Source organism: Scomber japonicus, chromosome 5 (assembly GCF_027409825.1).
Source record: "Scomber japonicus isolate fScoJap1 chromosome 5, fScoJap1.pri, whole genome shotgun sequence".
Classification (NCBI taxonomy): domain Eukaryota; kingdom Metazoa; phylum Chordata; class Actinopteri; order Scombriformes; family Scombridae; genus Scomber; species Scomber japonicus.
Genome location: NC_070582.1, coordinates 20,846,987 through 20,864,228, shown reverse-complemented (window position 1 = coordinate 20,864,228; position 17,242 = coordinate 20,846,987). Strand labels below are relative to the sequence as shown.

General features: G+C 39.6%; 2 protein-coding genes across 2 annotated transcripts; one reads left to right on the top strand and one right to left on the bottom strand.

Moving 5' to 3' along the window:
• Positions 1-52: 52 nt before the first annotated feature.
• Positions 53-17,172, top strand: fbxl13 (F-box and leucine-rich repeat protein 13). Its single transcript, XM_053319935.1, has 20 exons — positions 53-106; positions 258-364; positions 1,534-1,630; positions 1,766-1,833; positions 6,754-6,908; positions 7,251-7,360; positions 8,386-8,481; positions 8,581-8,716; positions 12,265-12,317; positions 12,618-12,718; positions 13,204-13,333; positions 13,791-13,889; positions 14,081-14,201; positions 14,282-14,444; positions 14,530-14,649; positions 14,773-14,896; positions 15,004-15,084; positions 15,458-15,592; positions 15,696-15,859; positions 15,938-17,172. Exons 1-20 carry the CDS (start codon positions 53-55, stop codon positions 16,140-16,142), a joined length of 2,319 nt encoding a protein of 772 aa, XP_053175910.1. The 3' UTR covers positions 16,143-17,172.
• Positions 8,866-13,563, bottom strand: LOC128358972 (leucine-rich repeat-containing protein 17-like). The gene is made up of 7 exons (XM_053319378.1): positions 13,274-13,563; positions 11,837-12,109; positions 11,253-11,726; positions 10,753-10,967; positions 10,032-10,187; positions 9,384-9,525; positions 8,866-9,297 (listed from the first exon to the last, which is right to left on the bottom strand). Exons 2-7 carry the CDS (start codon positions 11,959-11,961, stop codon positions 9,015-9,017), a joined length of 1,395 nt encoding a protein of 464 aa, XP_053175353.1. The 5' UTR covers positions 11,962-12,109; positions 13,274-13,563; the 3' UTR covers positions 8,866-9,014.
• Positions 17,173-17,242: the final 70 nt, after the last annotated feature.

Here is a 17,242-nt window from a genome sequence, read left to right as displayed (position 1 = left end):
AATCTATCAAACCACATTTAATTTAACATTTAAGATTTATACAAGGCACGATATGGCTTTATCACAGACTGCTCTGAAAGATTATGAACTGCCACACCTATATAAGGTAGGTTCTGTTATGTGGAATGGTGCTTTAGTTAGCCTACATGTAACGCATTACAGATAATTAACGTGAATTTAGTCATCATCATCTTCACTTTAGTCAACATTCAATTCACTTTATTTATTTGACAGTGTTTAATTTTCTTTGACAACAGGCCTTATTGACAGCTTCATGTCTGTCATGTCCAGATGACCCCATTCAGTTTCTGAAAAACACTCTCATGGCCCTGCAGGGACATGATAATCTACAGGATGTTGACTGGTAGGTATACCTCTCTCCTTCTTGGTGGTTCAGTGATATTCCCTGAGACAAACACTTGGTGGCTCACTTTCTCAAGTTTTCTTTTACTCCAGGGACTGCAAACCATGGTAGGGCTATCAAATGTGGAGGAGTGAAAAGTCCATGTCAAAGCAAATAGTTTGTTTCTTCTCCCTGAACTGCATTTCACACAGAGAGGAAACAGGAAATACAAAACAAACGAGGCATATGTTTTTGTTTGTGTAAACAGCGTGTCTATCGCATTGGGTTTTCATTTGCAATATGTTCTGTTTCTTTGCTCACATCCGTGCCCCTTTGTACACTATTAGGAATACATTAAATACTCTGTGGATGAACATGGGACTTTTTTTGTTTACCTTTGCCATAATACAGCTTTAGGTGACTCTCAAACATAACACTGCCGGGTTACTAATGACCACCAGTGTCCCCAGCACCGCTTACAATTTCAGGCATCAATCATTTATGACATAATTTATAATGGACAGTAAATGTGTTCTTTGTTTATCTAGATTTTTATTTGAAACATGACTTTTCAAACTTAAATGATCTGTGGTCATTACTGCACACGTGCATTTAAAACACTTCAAAATGTCTGCTCAAAGTGAAATCAACAAGCAGCCAAACCATGTATTACATCTTCTACTAGTGCTAATAACTAATACTCCATTACCATCTTTCAAGGTTTAGAATAATCAGTCAGTTACATCTACTTCTACTTGTGAGGTATAACGTGTAAATCATAAATTTACAAACCTAGTCAGAGATACAAATACAATATTAGGGCTGCAACTATGGATTCATCTGTGGATTATTTTTTTCAATGAATCGATTAGTATTGGTTCTATAAAATGTCAGACAATGGTGAAACATGTTGATCACAGTTTCCCAAAGCCAAAGACGGCGTCTTCAAATGTGTTGTTTTGTCCCGACTAACTGTCTACTGCTGTCACAGAAAAATAAAAAACTGACAATATTCACATTTGAAAAGATGAAATCAGAGAATATTGTTGTTTTTCTCTGTGACTCCAAACAATCCATCAGCAAAACAGTTGGCAATTAAAAAGCAATTGAATAATGAATGGACTAATTTGTGCAGCTCTAGTTAGCATTATTTGTTTTTGATGTTAACCTTATAATATTCTTTTTTGGAGGCACAAGTTTGTTGAAGATGCAGAACAACGCTCTGCAACAACCTCACAGACAACAGCAGCTGTGGACACTACCCATATGGACCCAGATGATAATATGGTACAGTATAGTTTAGATGTTTTCAAGTCATTAAAGTTCAGTTGAGTGCTATATTTCACTGACAAATCATTCAAACCAAACTAAAATGGTTTTAGTGCTTTTTTATGAATATTTATTTTCCAAATTCCCTTCTAGTTGTCCTTTTGTCTGTTCGAGAAGGCCTACACCTGTTACAGGACAAATTTAACAAGCTCTTGCTTCAGGTAGGTTGCAGTGAAGACCAACACAAGCATAATAAGATAGTTTTATTATTCATAGTTTGATTATGAATCATCAAACTATCTTATTATGTGTCAATGTTAATAACTTTAACAATGGTCCATTTCTACTGAATTGTCCCAGTAAGCCATGACAGTGTGACAGTATACACAATACCAGGACCTGAAACTAAAGCAACTGTATGGAATCCAGCCATTATTAATTTTACTTTTTACCCTAACATGTCTGTAACATGTCCGAATATCAGCTGCACAAAAAGGGAAAAACAGGAGACGTGAGCTACATTAGCATTCAGGGAGTTATTGTTTTTCTTGGTTTGTGATACCAAAAGGTTAAAGCTATGTGTTAGCTAAACAAGACTTAAATTAAAAAGCAATTTTAGAAATTGTCACCCTTTGTAAGAGTTCTCAGAAAAGTAATACATTACAACAAATCAGTATAAACAACTTTTTGCTGTTCAGATGCTGGTTATGCTTGTTTCTTTTGTGACTGAACAAAAGTATTATCGACCTAAAACAAAAACTATTGATGAGGGTTATCCCTTATGACAAAAAAACTGTTTAAAATAATAGGATCAGTTTTTCAAGTCTGTCCTAAAACAGTCAGGTTTCCCCAATGAACAATGACACACTCTTCTTGTAATCATACTGACCATTAGAAGATCCCTTCATGATGCACATACAATGTTAGTGATGGAGGACAAAATCTACAGTCCTCCTTCTGTGCTAAAATGTCTTTAAAAGTTTTGTGACGCTTCAGCTGTCAAAATCAGTCAGTCAAAGCTTTCAACATTACAATCTTTATTTCCCATGTTTTGTGATGCTCTTTTCACTGCAGCTGAACAGGAAAACTCTGTCCACTGAGACACAGAGTAATTTTTTAGACCAAAAAGAGAGACTATTTGATTAACTCAAACCGCTGAAGCCTTTTTCAGCAGTTTGCCATTTTCAGGTAAGCTTTTAAGATATTTTCTCAGAATGAGGACTGTAGATTTTGTCTCCCATCACTTACATCGAGAGTGAATTTGGGAGGATCAACAGGAGGAATGATTACAGCAAGCAAAACCTCAGGTGATTGATCCTGTTGAAGAATTTTGTGCTGCCCTTAAATTTTCAGCTCCAATTTCCAGTTGAGCTTTACATATTCTCAACAAGAGTACTTACCATATACAAAAAGGACTGTCAGTTTGACCTTCAATTAAAATAGGAGAAATGATAGCCAAGATTTTCACACGCTAGATACATTTAACAGCTGATTTTTGCTAAAGTCTCAGAGTCTGATTTTAGTTGAATGCAACATCATTCTGTGTCTTAAATCCTTATTTAGTAGTTCACAATGACTTTATAAAAAGGTTTCTATGAAACTTAGAGTGTAAATCTTATTCAGCCACAATGATAGTAAAGGACAGTGAGATGTGAGAAGTAATTTTCATTTAATAGACTGAAGTTCCAACTATAAACACAACAGTTATTTTCACAAGCAAAACATTCTTAAGTTGTTTTTTTCATACCATTTAATGTCTCACTTGAAAAAGTTGATGCTCCTTTACTTTTTTCTTTAGTTCTTTTACATTGTTGTATTTACATTGTCTTTAGGCTGGTTTCTTCTGGTCATTACCAGCCCGGCCTTCAGTCATCAGATGTGGTGTATAAGAGGTCTTTGATAGAGATACTTTGCCCCTTACATAACCGTTTCTGGATTTCACAATGTAAGCGTTTACAGATGGTGGTGACACATTGGGGCCAGCTTGACGAGGAGGCCTTTTTCTATAGCCATCATTTCCCCATAAGATGCTTCTTAAAGTAGAACCAAAAACATTGGCTATAGACATGGGTTTAAAAGGTCGTTTGGGCAATTTTCCAGGCTTTTTATTCACATTGGCTGGACGCTTCTGCTCTTTGGGAGGTTGTATGAAGGTCTGTAGAAGGCCAGCTCTGGTCGCTCCCAGATAGCCTTTATTAAGAGAAATGCCTGGCCTTAGTGATGTAGAAAATAAATCAGAGGGATTTCTGGCACCATATACACCAGTTGGAAACATATCAGATATCATATTCTGCCTGGACATTACTTCATCAACTAATCTTGAAGAGGCTTTCTTTGATTTTGAGGTTGGAGCCAAATTAGCTAGATAGTTGAAACTCACATCTAAGCCATTAGAAAATGGACTCTGAATATTTTTAATCATATGTTTCGGTTCCTGAATGGCAGAGAATAGAGCCTGCTTGGAGAGGTCTGATTTCTCCTCGTCTTTTGCCTGGGAATTAAAAACTGAAGGATGATTAACACTGACACTCTGGTCTTCAAGATGGTCATTATGTCTGCTTGATCCTCGAGGAGAGCTGGAAGGTTTCGCTGTAAACATGAGATGAGATTTGACTGGCTGCTTTCTGCTAAACACTTGATTCTGAGGGTCAAGTGGGCTGCTTGTTTGGACACCCACTTGACCACTGCTCCTCAGTGGTGAGAGGGTATCAAAACTTGAGGAAACAGAGACACTGGATACAGGCAGGTGAACAGACGGAGAGAAGTTTATATCATTAAATTCCTTGCCAGCTGTGAGAGGATATGTCTGAAGTAATGGGGCTGGTCTTTCCCCGTGTGTGGGTTGAAGATCTGGGTATTGAACTCTTGGAGCACTGATATAGAAACTTTTGCCGTAAGAAGATTGGGGCTTTTCTGGAGTCATTTTGCCCAGATTCTCCCTTTGGAAATATTCATGCAAGTCAAAATCAGATGGTTTTTCATACCCTGTTGATACCCTGTCCTCACTGTGTGATGTATATTTGGGCTGTTGGCTTGTTTGATCAGAGATTAGAGGCGCTATACTGGATGTCTTACGTGAATAATATCTGAGATCTGGAGGGTTGAGGGGGGAGTCAGTCACATGGGCCCTGAAGGAAAAATCCTCACCATATAATGAGTTTGAAGAAAATGGAATTTGTTCAGGGAGCATGTAGCTTGTTGACTGGACGTCTTCATTTTGCTCATCAGGAGGATATGTCAAAAAATCAGGGGTTTCTCCCAAAACAGCATTAGAAAAATGTCCATAATTACTTGGCACATGCTCTGTGGCTGCGAACTGAGGGCTGGGATAGAGATAAGAGCCCAGTCCAGAGTCTTGGCTCTCATAAGCTCTGGGAGAAATGAGACCCGTACTGGAGATGACAGGATCAGACACAGGCAGGATTTCACTTGCTGTTTCATAGTTGCTGCCCTGTTTGCTTTGTTCAAATGCTGAATTCATAGGTTCACTCCAGACTTCATTTTCACTGCCATAGTCATGGGCAGATCCTTCTTCTACAGGATCCAAAGACTCTCCTTTAGTATTTTGTGCACCAGAAGCTATTTCATTTTCAAGAGTTTGCTGTGCGGTTTGAAAATGTTTACTCAGGTCACTTCCTGGTATTAAGAAGGAGCTCTTCATAGATTCTATAAATATTCTGACATCTTCGATTGTTGGGAAACTGATGCCCTCCACTGGTTCTCCATGGTCTTTTTGTGTATGCTCCTTCAGTAAAAGGCCAAAGGGATGTTGCTGACCAGAGCTTACTTGCTCATTTTTCTGCACAATGGGAGTGGGGGTGGCCCCATGCTGCTCTGAGTCTATTTCACTTTGCACTTGCATGTCTTCACCAGAGCTAGTAACAGAAATAACATCCTCTTTGTACTCATGGAGGGCTGGTTCTGTTTGAAGGGGGACAAAGTTCTGATGCTGCATATCTTGTGTCTTATCTCTTGGACTAACAGAGTCATGATTCACTCCAGAAGTAAACTGGATTGAGGTTTGTGGACTTGCATAGCTACTGATTTCATCATCATTGAGCGAGTAGCCATGTGCAATGTTGTATCCTGCCATGGAAATAAATAGTGATTACCCTAAATGTATAAAGCTGAACATAAGAGTGACTGAGAAAACATACATACCGTTTAGAGGAGGAAACTGAAGGCAGCCCCATAACAACAGAGTGCAAATCCAAGAAATCCTGAAAAAACAACAAAGTTAGAAAGAAAAAAAGTAACACAGACCGAAATTAGCCAAAACTGCATTTTATTTACCCAAAAGGAAGAGCCATGGTAGTGAGTTCAACCACAGCGTCCACCTGCAGCAGTAGCAACAGCAGCAGACTGCTAATTAAAGGGACCCGCCCAGATATTCATCACTCATTCTCTTTCCTTTCTTGCTCCACAAAGTAAAGTGAGCAAGGAATAATAGGAAAAGAGCAAGGGAGGGTAGGAAAACCTTTCGGATTCTATTTACACTGATTGCAATTAGGCAATTGTAGCCAGCTTGTGCCTTGTGAACATCAACCTAATTAGACGAACACAGGTGGAGCATTTACTCACAGAGCTGCATTCTGATGGCTTAAATGTTTATAAAAAACAATCCAGAAATCCATCCAGAAAGTGCTTTAAAACATCTGTGGCTTTCATGTTGTTCAGTTGTTTTATAAAAGTTTGAGTTGAATGACTATGTACCACTCACACTCGAAGTGGAGGTTAACTTTGTGGAGTTGATTAATAAACATTTATATTTATAAAATATTCATGATGATACCAAGAGAAACTGACTAAGCTCAGCAGAAATTTGACCCCTTAATGTTTTCTCTTCGTCATTGTCAACAAGTTGGCAAGTGCATGAGGTTATTCTGTTTCACAGACTCACTTTCACCTGTCAATTATCAGTGCGGACTAATGCAGCATTGGCCTTTTGTCCTGTCAGTCACTCTATCTGAACCTGCTTCTGTTGAGATAATCATTTAAAAAAACTAATTTGAGATGAGATAATGTTTGCAAATCATCTGTGAATATGATTTCAATGTTGCTGCCTCCTGTCCTGCTGATTTACAGTTCCTTCCTGACAACCTACCTGGTATTGAATTAATGATGAGCTGTGTTTGCTGCAGGAAGTGGAAGAGCTACACCACACAGAGTAAGAGAGATACCGAAGAGCTGGCACTGAAGATGGACATGACAAAGAAGCATTTTGAGAGGAAATGCAAGCAAGCTGCTCTCACCAAATGGTCGAGTTGGGTAAAATTATACAAGAAGATACAGGCTGGTAGGTGAAAAATTCATTGTGAGAAGTATTTGCTGAACTAATGTTCATTTTTGTTTTTTGAAAGCTGTGACTCAAGTATATAGTCAGAAGAAACATACACTTTAGTTTTTTCCTGACAATAATTTCTTTATACACCCACTCCTGTGACTCACTTTGTCCCTTGCACTGTTAAACTGTGAGCCTTGACTTTACAAAGTAACTTAGGATCATAGTATTATTGCCATAATTTAGCCCACATGTTTTCCTCTGCTAACATAGATGCAGATGCACTTGTTTTTGTTTTTTTGGGGGGGTTTTCAAAAGCTTTGGAAATTTTAAGTTTCAAATTTCTTTTCATTTTAGCTGCCATCGGAAAACTTGAGCAAGTAGTTAACACTGCCCGTCTTAAGCGCATCATAGCTGCATGGCAAATTGTTGCAAAGGACTCCAAGAAGACGAAAGAGTACTTCAAGGTATATATTTGTTTGGAATTTTAGTGAAAAATGAGAGGTGCTTTTGTTTCTACATTTGTGTGTGTGTGTGTGTGTGTGTGTGTGTGTTGCAGAGGTTGGAGCAGGGTTTCTTTGAGATGGGCAGCAAAGACCACCAGATTGGGGAAGGATGTGATGGACTTTCAGTGCTCCCCAGCAGCCTCTCGTTGAAGGTATATCCTTTTACAGCAAATTGCATTGAGGTGTTTTTCAGCCAGTTTCTCCATGTGTTACCTCGTAGTTCATGAGCCTGGTTTAGTTCGCATAGAGTGAGATGATGGCCTGGGATTTAAAGCTGGAACAGCTTCGCTTCTCCGTTCTCTAAGCAGGCAACGATGAGATCATATCTCATGTGTAAGACGTTGAGTGAACTTCACTATAAATATGCTCCCAGTCTCTTTGAAGACAGTTGAATAAAATCAGTTGCATCTCATTATGGTCAAGTACACCTTTTAACTGCCCATCTCCTCAGTAAGGACTGTGTTTGTGGGCCAGCTCTCTAGCTATCTATTGCTGTGTTTGGGTTTTGTGCATATAAATAATAGTTTTGTAGTTGTTATGTAATTGTTGAAGTACTTTCATATCAGATGCTCCATAGTTTATAAATATGTTGAAACCTCCACTGAACGTGTTATCCCTTTCACTCTGTACCAGTTGTAGGCCATGTTTATTTTGGCTTCACATTAGCTGGCAAAACTGAGGACTGTTCTGGCATTGTTTGCTCTGGTGTTTCTGTCCAACAGTCTCCCGATAAATAGCTTTTTAGCATGACTATGTTTGGAGAAAAAGAGAGGCTGCTTGTACACTTATTTCACTCTGCCTTACACTATGGCAGTGACAGAAGGGGCATAGAAGCCTCCTGTCGTGATACGGGTGGCCAAATATCTCCAAAAAAGTTGCACCTTTATGAAAAGAACATAATAAGAGAACATAGAAGTTTATTGTGGGAAAAAAGTACCTTGATGCATTTAATATATAAGGATATTTAGATATTTTGTTTTCTCCAGATCTTTCAGTATCTAGAATTACGAGACTGGCTAAACTGTGCAGAGGTGTGTTGCACATGGAAAGCTATCATTCAGTCCGGAACACTGTGGAGCCAGGTCTGTTACCAGATTGCCTTATTATTTAATTCATACTGTTAGTGAATGGTTGTACTGGAAACGGGAGTATAACTGTTTCCTGATGTTTGGCCCTGTCAGATCAACTTCTCTGTGGAAAAAGACTGGATAACAGACAGCACAATGAAGCAGATTCTGCTGAACTACCGCCCATTTGTGATTCATCTCAACCTGCGTGGCTGCACGTCCTTAAAATGGCAGAGCTTGAAATGCATCAGTGAGTATTCCAGATTGTGCCTGATATGATTCCCACTGTTACTACACTTATATAGTGAACTTTTTATAGTGAATGATTTGTGTGTAACATCAACTCATACAGATCATGTTCTAAAAACCTCATAATTAGTCAAAACAGTCAAAAAGCTTATCATTCCTACATTTTTATTAAACAAAACATAAAAACAACACTGTTAAAGGTATTTTTTCCATCTGATACAGACTGTTTTACAAAACTGAAAGGAAATAAAAGAAGGGAATTGAAATAAGTCAAATTTTAGTTCATATATTCACTTGAATCAGGACAGTCTGATGATGTGGTGTCTCTGCGGCGCTCTCAAGTGGCTCGGCTCCAGCTCCTCCTCCAGCTCTCCCTGAGCTTCCAGAGGTGTGTTCCAAAGCTCAGGGTCTGTTTGGTCTTGATCTGTTCTGTTGTGTTGTCTGTCCTTAGGGCACTCTCTATTGTAGGAATTAACGTACTCCTGTACACTCTCACCAGCATGTTCAAGAGGGGAGTGACATAGCAGGCCGGAGTGCCTCACCCGTGGGTGCAGACGCAGCCAGTACACCATGTAGTGAATGCTGAAAAGTGTCGTCAATTTTAAATATGTTGTTCAATTTGTCTCAAGCAAAATTTGATTTGTACACTTATGAGCTGAAGAACCCACCTGTAGTCACACATCCAGGGGTTTCCTACCAGCTTCAGCTGTGACAGGAAGTAAAGGTCTTCAAGAACCCCGTACATGATAAAATGCAGGTTGTTGCTAGACAGATCCAGCTCATTGAGGTGCAGGAGCCCATACAGGGAAGCTGGAAAGAGAGAGAAAGTGATGCATGGTGCACAGTGCATATGCATGCAGTAGTTTCTTCTTTCTCTGAGTACAGTTGTATTTAGACCTGTTGAAGTTATTATTAACCAAGAGTAAAAGTCAGTGGTCCAATCAAACTGAGATTGGAATCTGTTGGCAGAAGGCTGAGGTTGTACAGCCTGTGTCACTTGAGCACAGTGGTTACTTTGTCTGTTACCCTCTCAGCTTTCCCAAATGTAAACAGAACTAATACTGTATATACAAGGATAGCAGAGTGCCCACTGGCTCTAAAAAAGAAAAAATGTGAAACAGAAGTTATCAGCAGTTGCATAACATGTTCTCAACCTTTTGGCCCCATATGTTATTAATAAGACAAAGAAAAACATAACTTTGTGCACGCTGCCATCCTGGATATTACTGGATATATTAATCACATACTCATAACTCATATTCACTGATTATGATTAATAGGTACACAGTAATAATAACACACATGATAGGTCGTACCTGTGTCAATGTGCTCCATATTGTTATTACTGAGGTTAAGCGTTCTCAGGCTCCTTGCACCCTGGAAGTCTCTGGCTTTGAGGTGATGGATTGAATTATAAGACAGATCTATGTGAACAACATCATCTGGAATGCCTGAAGGCACTGTGGTTAGACCTGAAGAGAGGAGGGCGTCATTAAGGGATTACTCAGTCACATTTGATTATTTTACCTCTGCCAAAACACATATCTTTGCTTCACTCATATGTTCAGTAATTACTTTTTTAATTAACTGAAAGTATGGTTGTTTTCATACTATTCACATTGGTTTTACTGACTTCTCTGGTGAATACAACAGGAAATCTTCTTGAGATTCCACTTTTATTACTGCAACCAAAAAATTGGCGTAGAGACAAACCGAGGTTCTGTCTCTATCATCACCTGGATTTGACACTCAAGTCCAGACCTTTTCTAATAGGAGGTCTATTCATAGGTGAAATTAAAATGAAATGGTAAAGAAGCAAGCAACATAACGTTAAATAGAGAACATCTGCCATACCAGATGTGTCTGACTAAGAAAATCCTTTGAGAAATGGAAGTCTCGTCAGTCAAGTTATGCAACAGTAATATATCATCAACATCATACGAATTATCTGACATGACTTATATTTCCTAACCTCTCTGTTGCATAAGAATTGTCAACCCAACCTCATGGCAGTTTGTAGCATGATTCTGAACTTACCTCGCCCACTGCAGTCCATGCGTATTTGGGGGAAAAGGTAGATGTGGCAGGATGTGGTGGCATCTGGCTTGGTGCGAATTGGAATGGGCTCTATAGGGACAATGTGATCTGTGTCTTCATTCTGCGAGTCGTCATTTTGTTCCATCTCTTTACACAGTAACTCAGGGTTGATTTGCTTCAACTTCATGCTTCTTAGCTTGACGGGTTCTGCACACCTGGCAAAAGAATTACAGTTAAATTGTTGGGATGATAGATGGGATTTCGGGAGCTAATCTTCTCTTCTTACGTTTCACTTTTTATTATATTATTGGAAACTGGACTGGCAAAACCTTCTGGATTTCAAGAGATTTACTACAAAGGATATACAGCCTGTTCATCTAGTGTTTTCTAGTAAACGGCTTAATGACTGTTCATCATTCTGAGACACATTAACAACTTGTCCATACAGACTGTCAAAGGCCTTTTTGTGAAAAAAAACCCCAAACAAACCCAAAACTGACCTGGCATGAATTCCCAGATTACGATTGCTTGGGACCTGAATGGTCCGTACCAGACTATCCATTGAGCAGACACAACTCCAGGGATTATCATATAGACGCAGGTAACGTAGGTTTGGCATGGGGATGAGAGCCTCTTCACTAAGTGTACCTAGGTGGTTGTGCTGTAGCAGCAGGGTTGTCAGGTGTGTCAGACCTTCAAAGGCACCCTCCTCCACCAAGGAGATCTTGTTCTGCTGCAGGTCCAGACTGGTTAAACTCTCATAACCAGAGAAGACCCCGTCATGGAGGACTTTGATCCGGTTGCGGGCTAAAAGGAGGTGTTTGGGTTTTTTCAACCAAGTGTCCGAGGCGGGGATGGAGTTGAGGCGCCGGTCTTGACAGTCCACAAAAACATCTCCAGATTCTGTCAACTCTAAACAGTTAGGTGCTCCAAGTCTGAATGGACCCGATCGACTGTGACGCCCACCTCTTACCCTGACAGTTTTAAAAACAAATGAAAAAATATGGCTTGTCAAGGCCTGTACATGGTCATTAGAGCCGGAAAAGATGGGTTGAACAAATTAGACCTGGGAGTAAATCCTTACCTGTCCCGTGTGAGTTTGTGTCGGACTCCTCTGAGGCCTCTTCCCTTTCCCGGTCTTTTCGTCTCGGTGGATGGGAGCAGCAGGATGAGCAGGGAGGCAAAGAGGAGAGAGGAGTTTACATGCATCCTGAGTCCTGCGGGGAATGTCTTTTCAGTAAGAAGAGCTAGAGCAGGAGTTTGGGATTACAACCTTATGACAAACAGACTTGGAAACAGAAATGATGGGTCAAAGGGCAGAAGTGTTGTTGTTGATGGAACGCAGCTGTTTCCGACCCTGTGGAAGAATTGAGAGGTAGTACATTTTGTAAGAGTCCAGGAATGCATAGAACTTGAAGCAAACCAGGAAACACTTCATCTCATTTCTTACATAATGTTTTATGGTACTTTTTTATATTACAGCTTATAATATTTTGTATTCTGTTATCTCAGGTCAATGCAGAAATCTCCAGGAGCTCAATGTGTCGGAGTGTTTCAACATTACTGTAAGTAAAACACTGTTAAGACTACTGATAATGGTTGGTCAATAACAAAAGTCCAACTCTGTTATCCTTTATCATTGTTACACTGTACACTAGTAGCAGCTGACTGATACACAATGGTTCAGTCCCTGGTCTAATTTTTCCAAATGGTTTCAATTAGTTTTATTCATTGTGATATTTACATTAACTTAATGAAAAAATTCATGAAGACACTGTAGCTTGTAATTTACTATAGGACACTGTGTCATGTATACTAGTATCAGCAGTCTTACTGACATAACATTTTCATCTGTGCTCTAACAGGACACGATGATTCAGAGAATCATTGAAGGCTGTCCCTGCCTGCTTTACTTGAATCTTTCTTGCACACTCGTAACAAACAAAACTCTCAGAGAATTGTCCAGGTAAACCTCCACTTGTAGCAAAACCACCATGTCATCAGATTTATGCTCTCAATTGTGTTCCAGCTGACTCGCATATCCAAATGAATAGCAAAGATTCTCCTTTTCACTGGCCTCTCGCCATTCAGTTCCCAGAATTATCCCACTTCTGTTTCCAGTGTGCAGCCCACTGCTTGGACAGATGTGACCCTCATAACTGTGAAATTGTATGATTACATTGTTAACAGATTTGCACACTGCAAATATTTTACCATGAACTGCCAGTTGCTCTGTGTCTTGGCAGTAGTATTAGGGAAACTGTTTTGTAAATATTATACCACATTAATTTGAAGATATTTACTTCCAAATGTGATGTCACTTTTGCTTTCCTTGCAGATCATGTACACACCTTTTTACTCTTTTTAAAAAAACAGCTAAAAAGACTTTAAACACAAATGATCAGTGTTCAGTTTCTTTTGTAAGCTAATTTAATTATTGGTTTTGAACAGAAACTGTCTCAACCTTCAGTACCTCAGTCTGGCCTACTGCTACAGATTCACAGATAAAGGCTTTCTGTACCTGAACACAGGAAAGGGCTGCCACAATCTTATCCACCTCAACCTGTCCGGCTGCACTCAGGTCAGTAGTTAGTCTCCTCTGGGTATATATGACAATCTGGCCAGCTCACAGATTTTTGCCTACTGAAAATCCAAAAGTTTAGTGTTCAGTTCGCATTGGATAAATCCAGCCACTCGTCTCTGCTTGCACGTGTCTCCTCTTGTTTCTGGCTGCACACCATTTGTACTCTGTTCAGTCAGAGCTCAGAGCGAATGAACAGAGATCTGAAGGAGAGGGAGAGCAAATGGAGGTTGGGTTTACACAATCAACTGGGGTCCACCCGCTCACCATGTGCACACACTGTAACATAACACACATTCACCGCAACATGAACTGCACCTCCCTCTGGGAATGTGCCTTAGTTTGGTTCCAGATGTATGGTTTCACTTTATGGGGCCCTGAAACGTTAGCAAAACTGCATCCAGGAGAATGATTGAGATTCCAGTGTGGACACATTTTTTCCTCTATCTCCTCCTAGATGACGGTAAACGGATTCAGATACATTTCTGACGGATGCCCTTCACTCAAAGAGATTGTGGTCAATGACATGCCGACACTTTCAGATAGCTGTGTCTTGGTAAGTTTGTTCATTTCTAACACATTTCAGGTTTCACAGATCTGAAATGTTCAACAGAGAATACTTGACCTAAAAAAAAACAAAAAACAAAGTAGACAGAAAAACTTTGTCAGATCATTAATTATTGTTGATTACACACTCTTAAACCCTTGCAGCAGAGAAAAGTTGAGTTTTTTACCTTAATTTAACAGGCCCTGATTGACAGATGTCGCTGTCTGTCTTCCATTTCTCTGCTGGATGCACCTCATCTATCCGACATCGCTTTCAAAGCCATCGCTGAAGGAGCCAAACTTAAGACTTTCAGCACTGAGGGTAAGATAATTTAGCATTGTGCAACCTTCATTCCCACAGAAAAAGAATTATTCTGCCTGTTCTACACATGTGCACTTTAGGTAACAACCAACTAACGGACCTCAGCTTGAAGGCCTTGTGCAGCAGCTCGCACAACCTCAGCAGACTCCACGCTACAGAGTGCCCCAGAATAACTGATGCCAGCCTCAAATCTGTGGCCATCCTCAAAAACCTGCAACAGCTGGACATCTCAGGTTGCAACAAGTGTGTGTATTTGTGACTGCAGAAGTGTTACATCACACATCTTAGAAGCTGCACCTTTTTCATTTTTGTGTATTATGTATTTCAGAGTGAGTGATAAAGGGATTTATTACCTAATCGAAGGTTCATCAGCCACCACATTGCGAGAGCTGAATGTTAGTTACTGCAATCACATCAGTGATATCTCCGTCATGAGGATTACAAGAAGGTATACAGCATGACTACACACACACACACACACACACACACACACACACACACACACTAACATATCTTGCCATGTTACAGTGTTACAGCAGCTCCTTTGGGTTGAATGTGTATGTGTTATCAGGTTGTGTAAGCTGTACCATCTCAACTTGAGTTACTGTGAGAGACTGACCAATGCAGCTCTAGAGTGGCTGAGTGGCAGCTCTGTCTGCTCTATAGACATCAGTGGTTGCAACATTCAGGATCAGGTACTGTTTGCATGTTACACATTCTGTTTGAAGAAGAGATAACTGGCCTTTGTGGTGAGCAGTCTGTAACTTTGTGTTTTTTTTGTTTTTGTTTTTGTGTCTTTTAGGGACTGGCTGCCCTCGAGAGAGTTCGATGGAAGAAATTAGTTCTTGCTGAATGCGTTCATGTCACAGATATTGGCATTGAGGTACAAATCTAGCTAGAATTTCAAAACATGGCTAAATGTGACATTTTTATAGGCAGGTTACAATATCAGTGCGTCCAAGTTTATGTCCTTGTCCAGTGTTTGCTAACATCAGCAGCTGACAGGAAATAAACTTGTACCCAAACTGTTTCTTGAAAAAACAATTGCAACAAAATAATCAATCATTTGCACAGTTGTTTTACTTTCTGCTATTCCCTCTGGAAAAAAAAGAAAAAACATCTCTATACACTTGATATACTATATGTTAGATGTGGTTCCCAATTTCCTTCCTCATTTATTCTATTTATTTATTTTCGTATTAATTCACATTTTATTCCAAATGTCTTTCAATCTCATTTCTTCTTAATGAGGGAAGAAGCTGTGCAAGAATGCGAGAGATCTGGAGCATGTTGATGTGTCTCACTGTGTAGCTCTGTCTGACCCGGCCATCAGAGCCCTTTCTTTTTACTGCAGAGGGCTAGTCACACTGCGGATGTCAGGTTGTCCGAAGGTACTCACACTCACACACACACACACACACAAACTGTTTGGATAAAGTTGATTGTTTCCCCTTTTCATCTCATGCCACATTTTTTCGTTTCCTTTTGCCCCAGATGACAGATATGGCAGTGCAGTATCTGACAAGTGGAGCTCGGTACCTGCGAGAGCTCGATGTGAGTGGCTGTGTTCTTCTCACAGATCGCACTCTCCGACTCTTAGAGAGGATCTGTCCTCCACTCGGCTCCATCACGATGGCCTGCTGCAGAGGCATCTCCAAGTAAGAGACAAATGTAGAAAAGTACTGCAAAGTCCTGCAGTGGAAATTTTAACGACTGGTGGGTGTGTGTCTCCTCAGGTTGGCCGCTTTAAAACTGCAGCCACATGTGCAGTACTGGGAGCACAGTAATGACGACCCTCCCTACTGGTTTGGATACAACAGGGGCCAAATAGTGCATCCAATCACAAGACCCATCAAGATGGATGACTTGGGGAGGGGAGGAGCAGCACTTGATGATGACAAGAGCAGCAAGTACAGAGAGGATATAAACACATTTAAATAACTCAGGACAACTAATGCACACATTTGACAATCACAGCAGAAATGATTTTGGGCATACTGTATACTTTATATCATAATATATTAAGAGCATCATTACGATACATTTGAAATAATCCACACAAAAATTAATCAGATCTTCACATTCAGTCTGTGTTTAAATATACAAGGCTTGGCAAAAAATCTCAAATCACTGGTTTACAATTAAGTTAAGTCTCAGCTGTCTATCCTCTGTGTACTGTAATTAGGCTTTACGGCTGTCTATAAAGGCCACAGCACTTTCAGTCATACAGTGTTTGTTGACCAGTCAAAATCTTTTAATACTGGGAATCACTCTTGTTTCTACATAAATTATCCACTTATTGGCCTTTTGGGTCATTTACTGTTTTATATGAATGATATAATATTGTTTTTAAATAATTTAATTTATTTTTTATTTTGATTTATCTTTTTTAAACAGTGCATGACTTTTGTATGCACACAACACAGTTTTGTTCCATATATTCTAAAGTGTGCCGTTCTGATTAATAAATCTCTTTATAACTGTTTGTAACAAAATGTCTACATTTTGTTATTAACACTGCTTGTCTGTGGGGTGTGTTTGTCTTTTTCCTTTAGAGATATGTTTGTTTATGCTCTTTACATAAAAAAAGCTACATTATTTTGCATGGAAACCTTGTAACTGCATTAAACCTCACGTTATTTCCACACATTTCTACAAGTTTTTCAAGTGCTTGGATGTGTTTTTTAATGCAGGACCTAAACAGTTAATACTCTCTAATCATAACTAGAGAGACGCAAACTCAGTTTCTGCTTAACGCTCCGATGAAATGAAGCTCATTAATTGAAACAAGTGACAGATCCTGTACATTTTCTCAGCTCATTTGGACCAATTATTTGAAGCACCTTTTTGAATATGCAAAGAGGAGTATGGGAGACGTTGGAAATTATTCATATTAAGTGTCAAGATAAGCATTTTTTAATGAGTAACTTTCATTAACTACTGCCTGGTTATTAAGAGTGAACAGCTGTGATTTATAGAAGGATTTTATGCAGGTGTCTGAACAGTTTCAGTGCTATTGTCACAGTTTGAGACTCAACTGT

Excerpts from the sequence above, each read along its gene's own strand:
- fbxl13 (XM_053319935.1), top strand. The coding sequence starts at position 53 with ATGGCTTTATCACAGACTGCTCTGAAAGATTATGAACTGCCACACCTA. Across the intron at positions 1,834-6,753 it reads TTAACAAGCTCTTGCTTCAG|GAAGTGGAAGAGCTACACCA; the intron begins GTAGGTTGCAGT and ends TGTTTGCTGCAG. Across the intron at positions 14,897-15,003 it reads GTTGCAACATTCAGGATCAG|GGACTGGCTGCCCTCGAGAG; the intron begins GTACTGTTTGCA and ends TGTGTCTTTTAG.
- LOC128358972 (XM_053319378.1), bottom strand. The coding sequence starts at position 11,961 with ATGCATGTAAACTCCTCTCTCCTCTTTGCCTCCCTGCTCATCCTGCTG. Across the intron at positions 10,968-11,252 it reads AATCTGGGAATTCATGCCAG|GTGTGCAGAACCCGTCAAGC; the intron begins GTCAGTTTTGGG and ends TTCTTTTGCCAG. Across the intron at positions 9,298-9,383 it reads CCCTGGATGTGTGACTACAG|CATTCACTACATGGTGTACT; the intron begins GTGGGTTCTTCA and ends GACACTTTTCAG.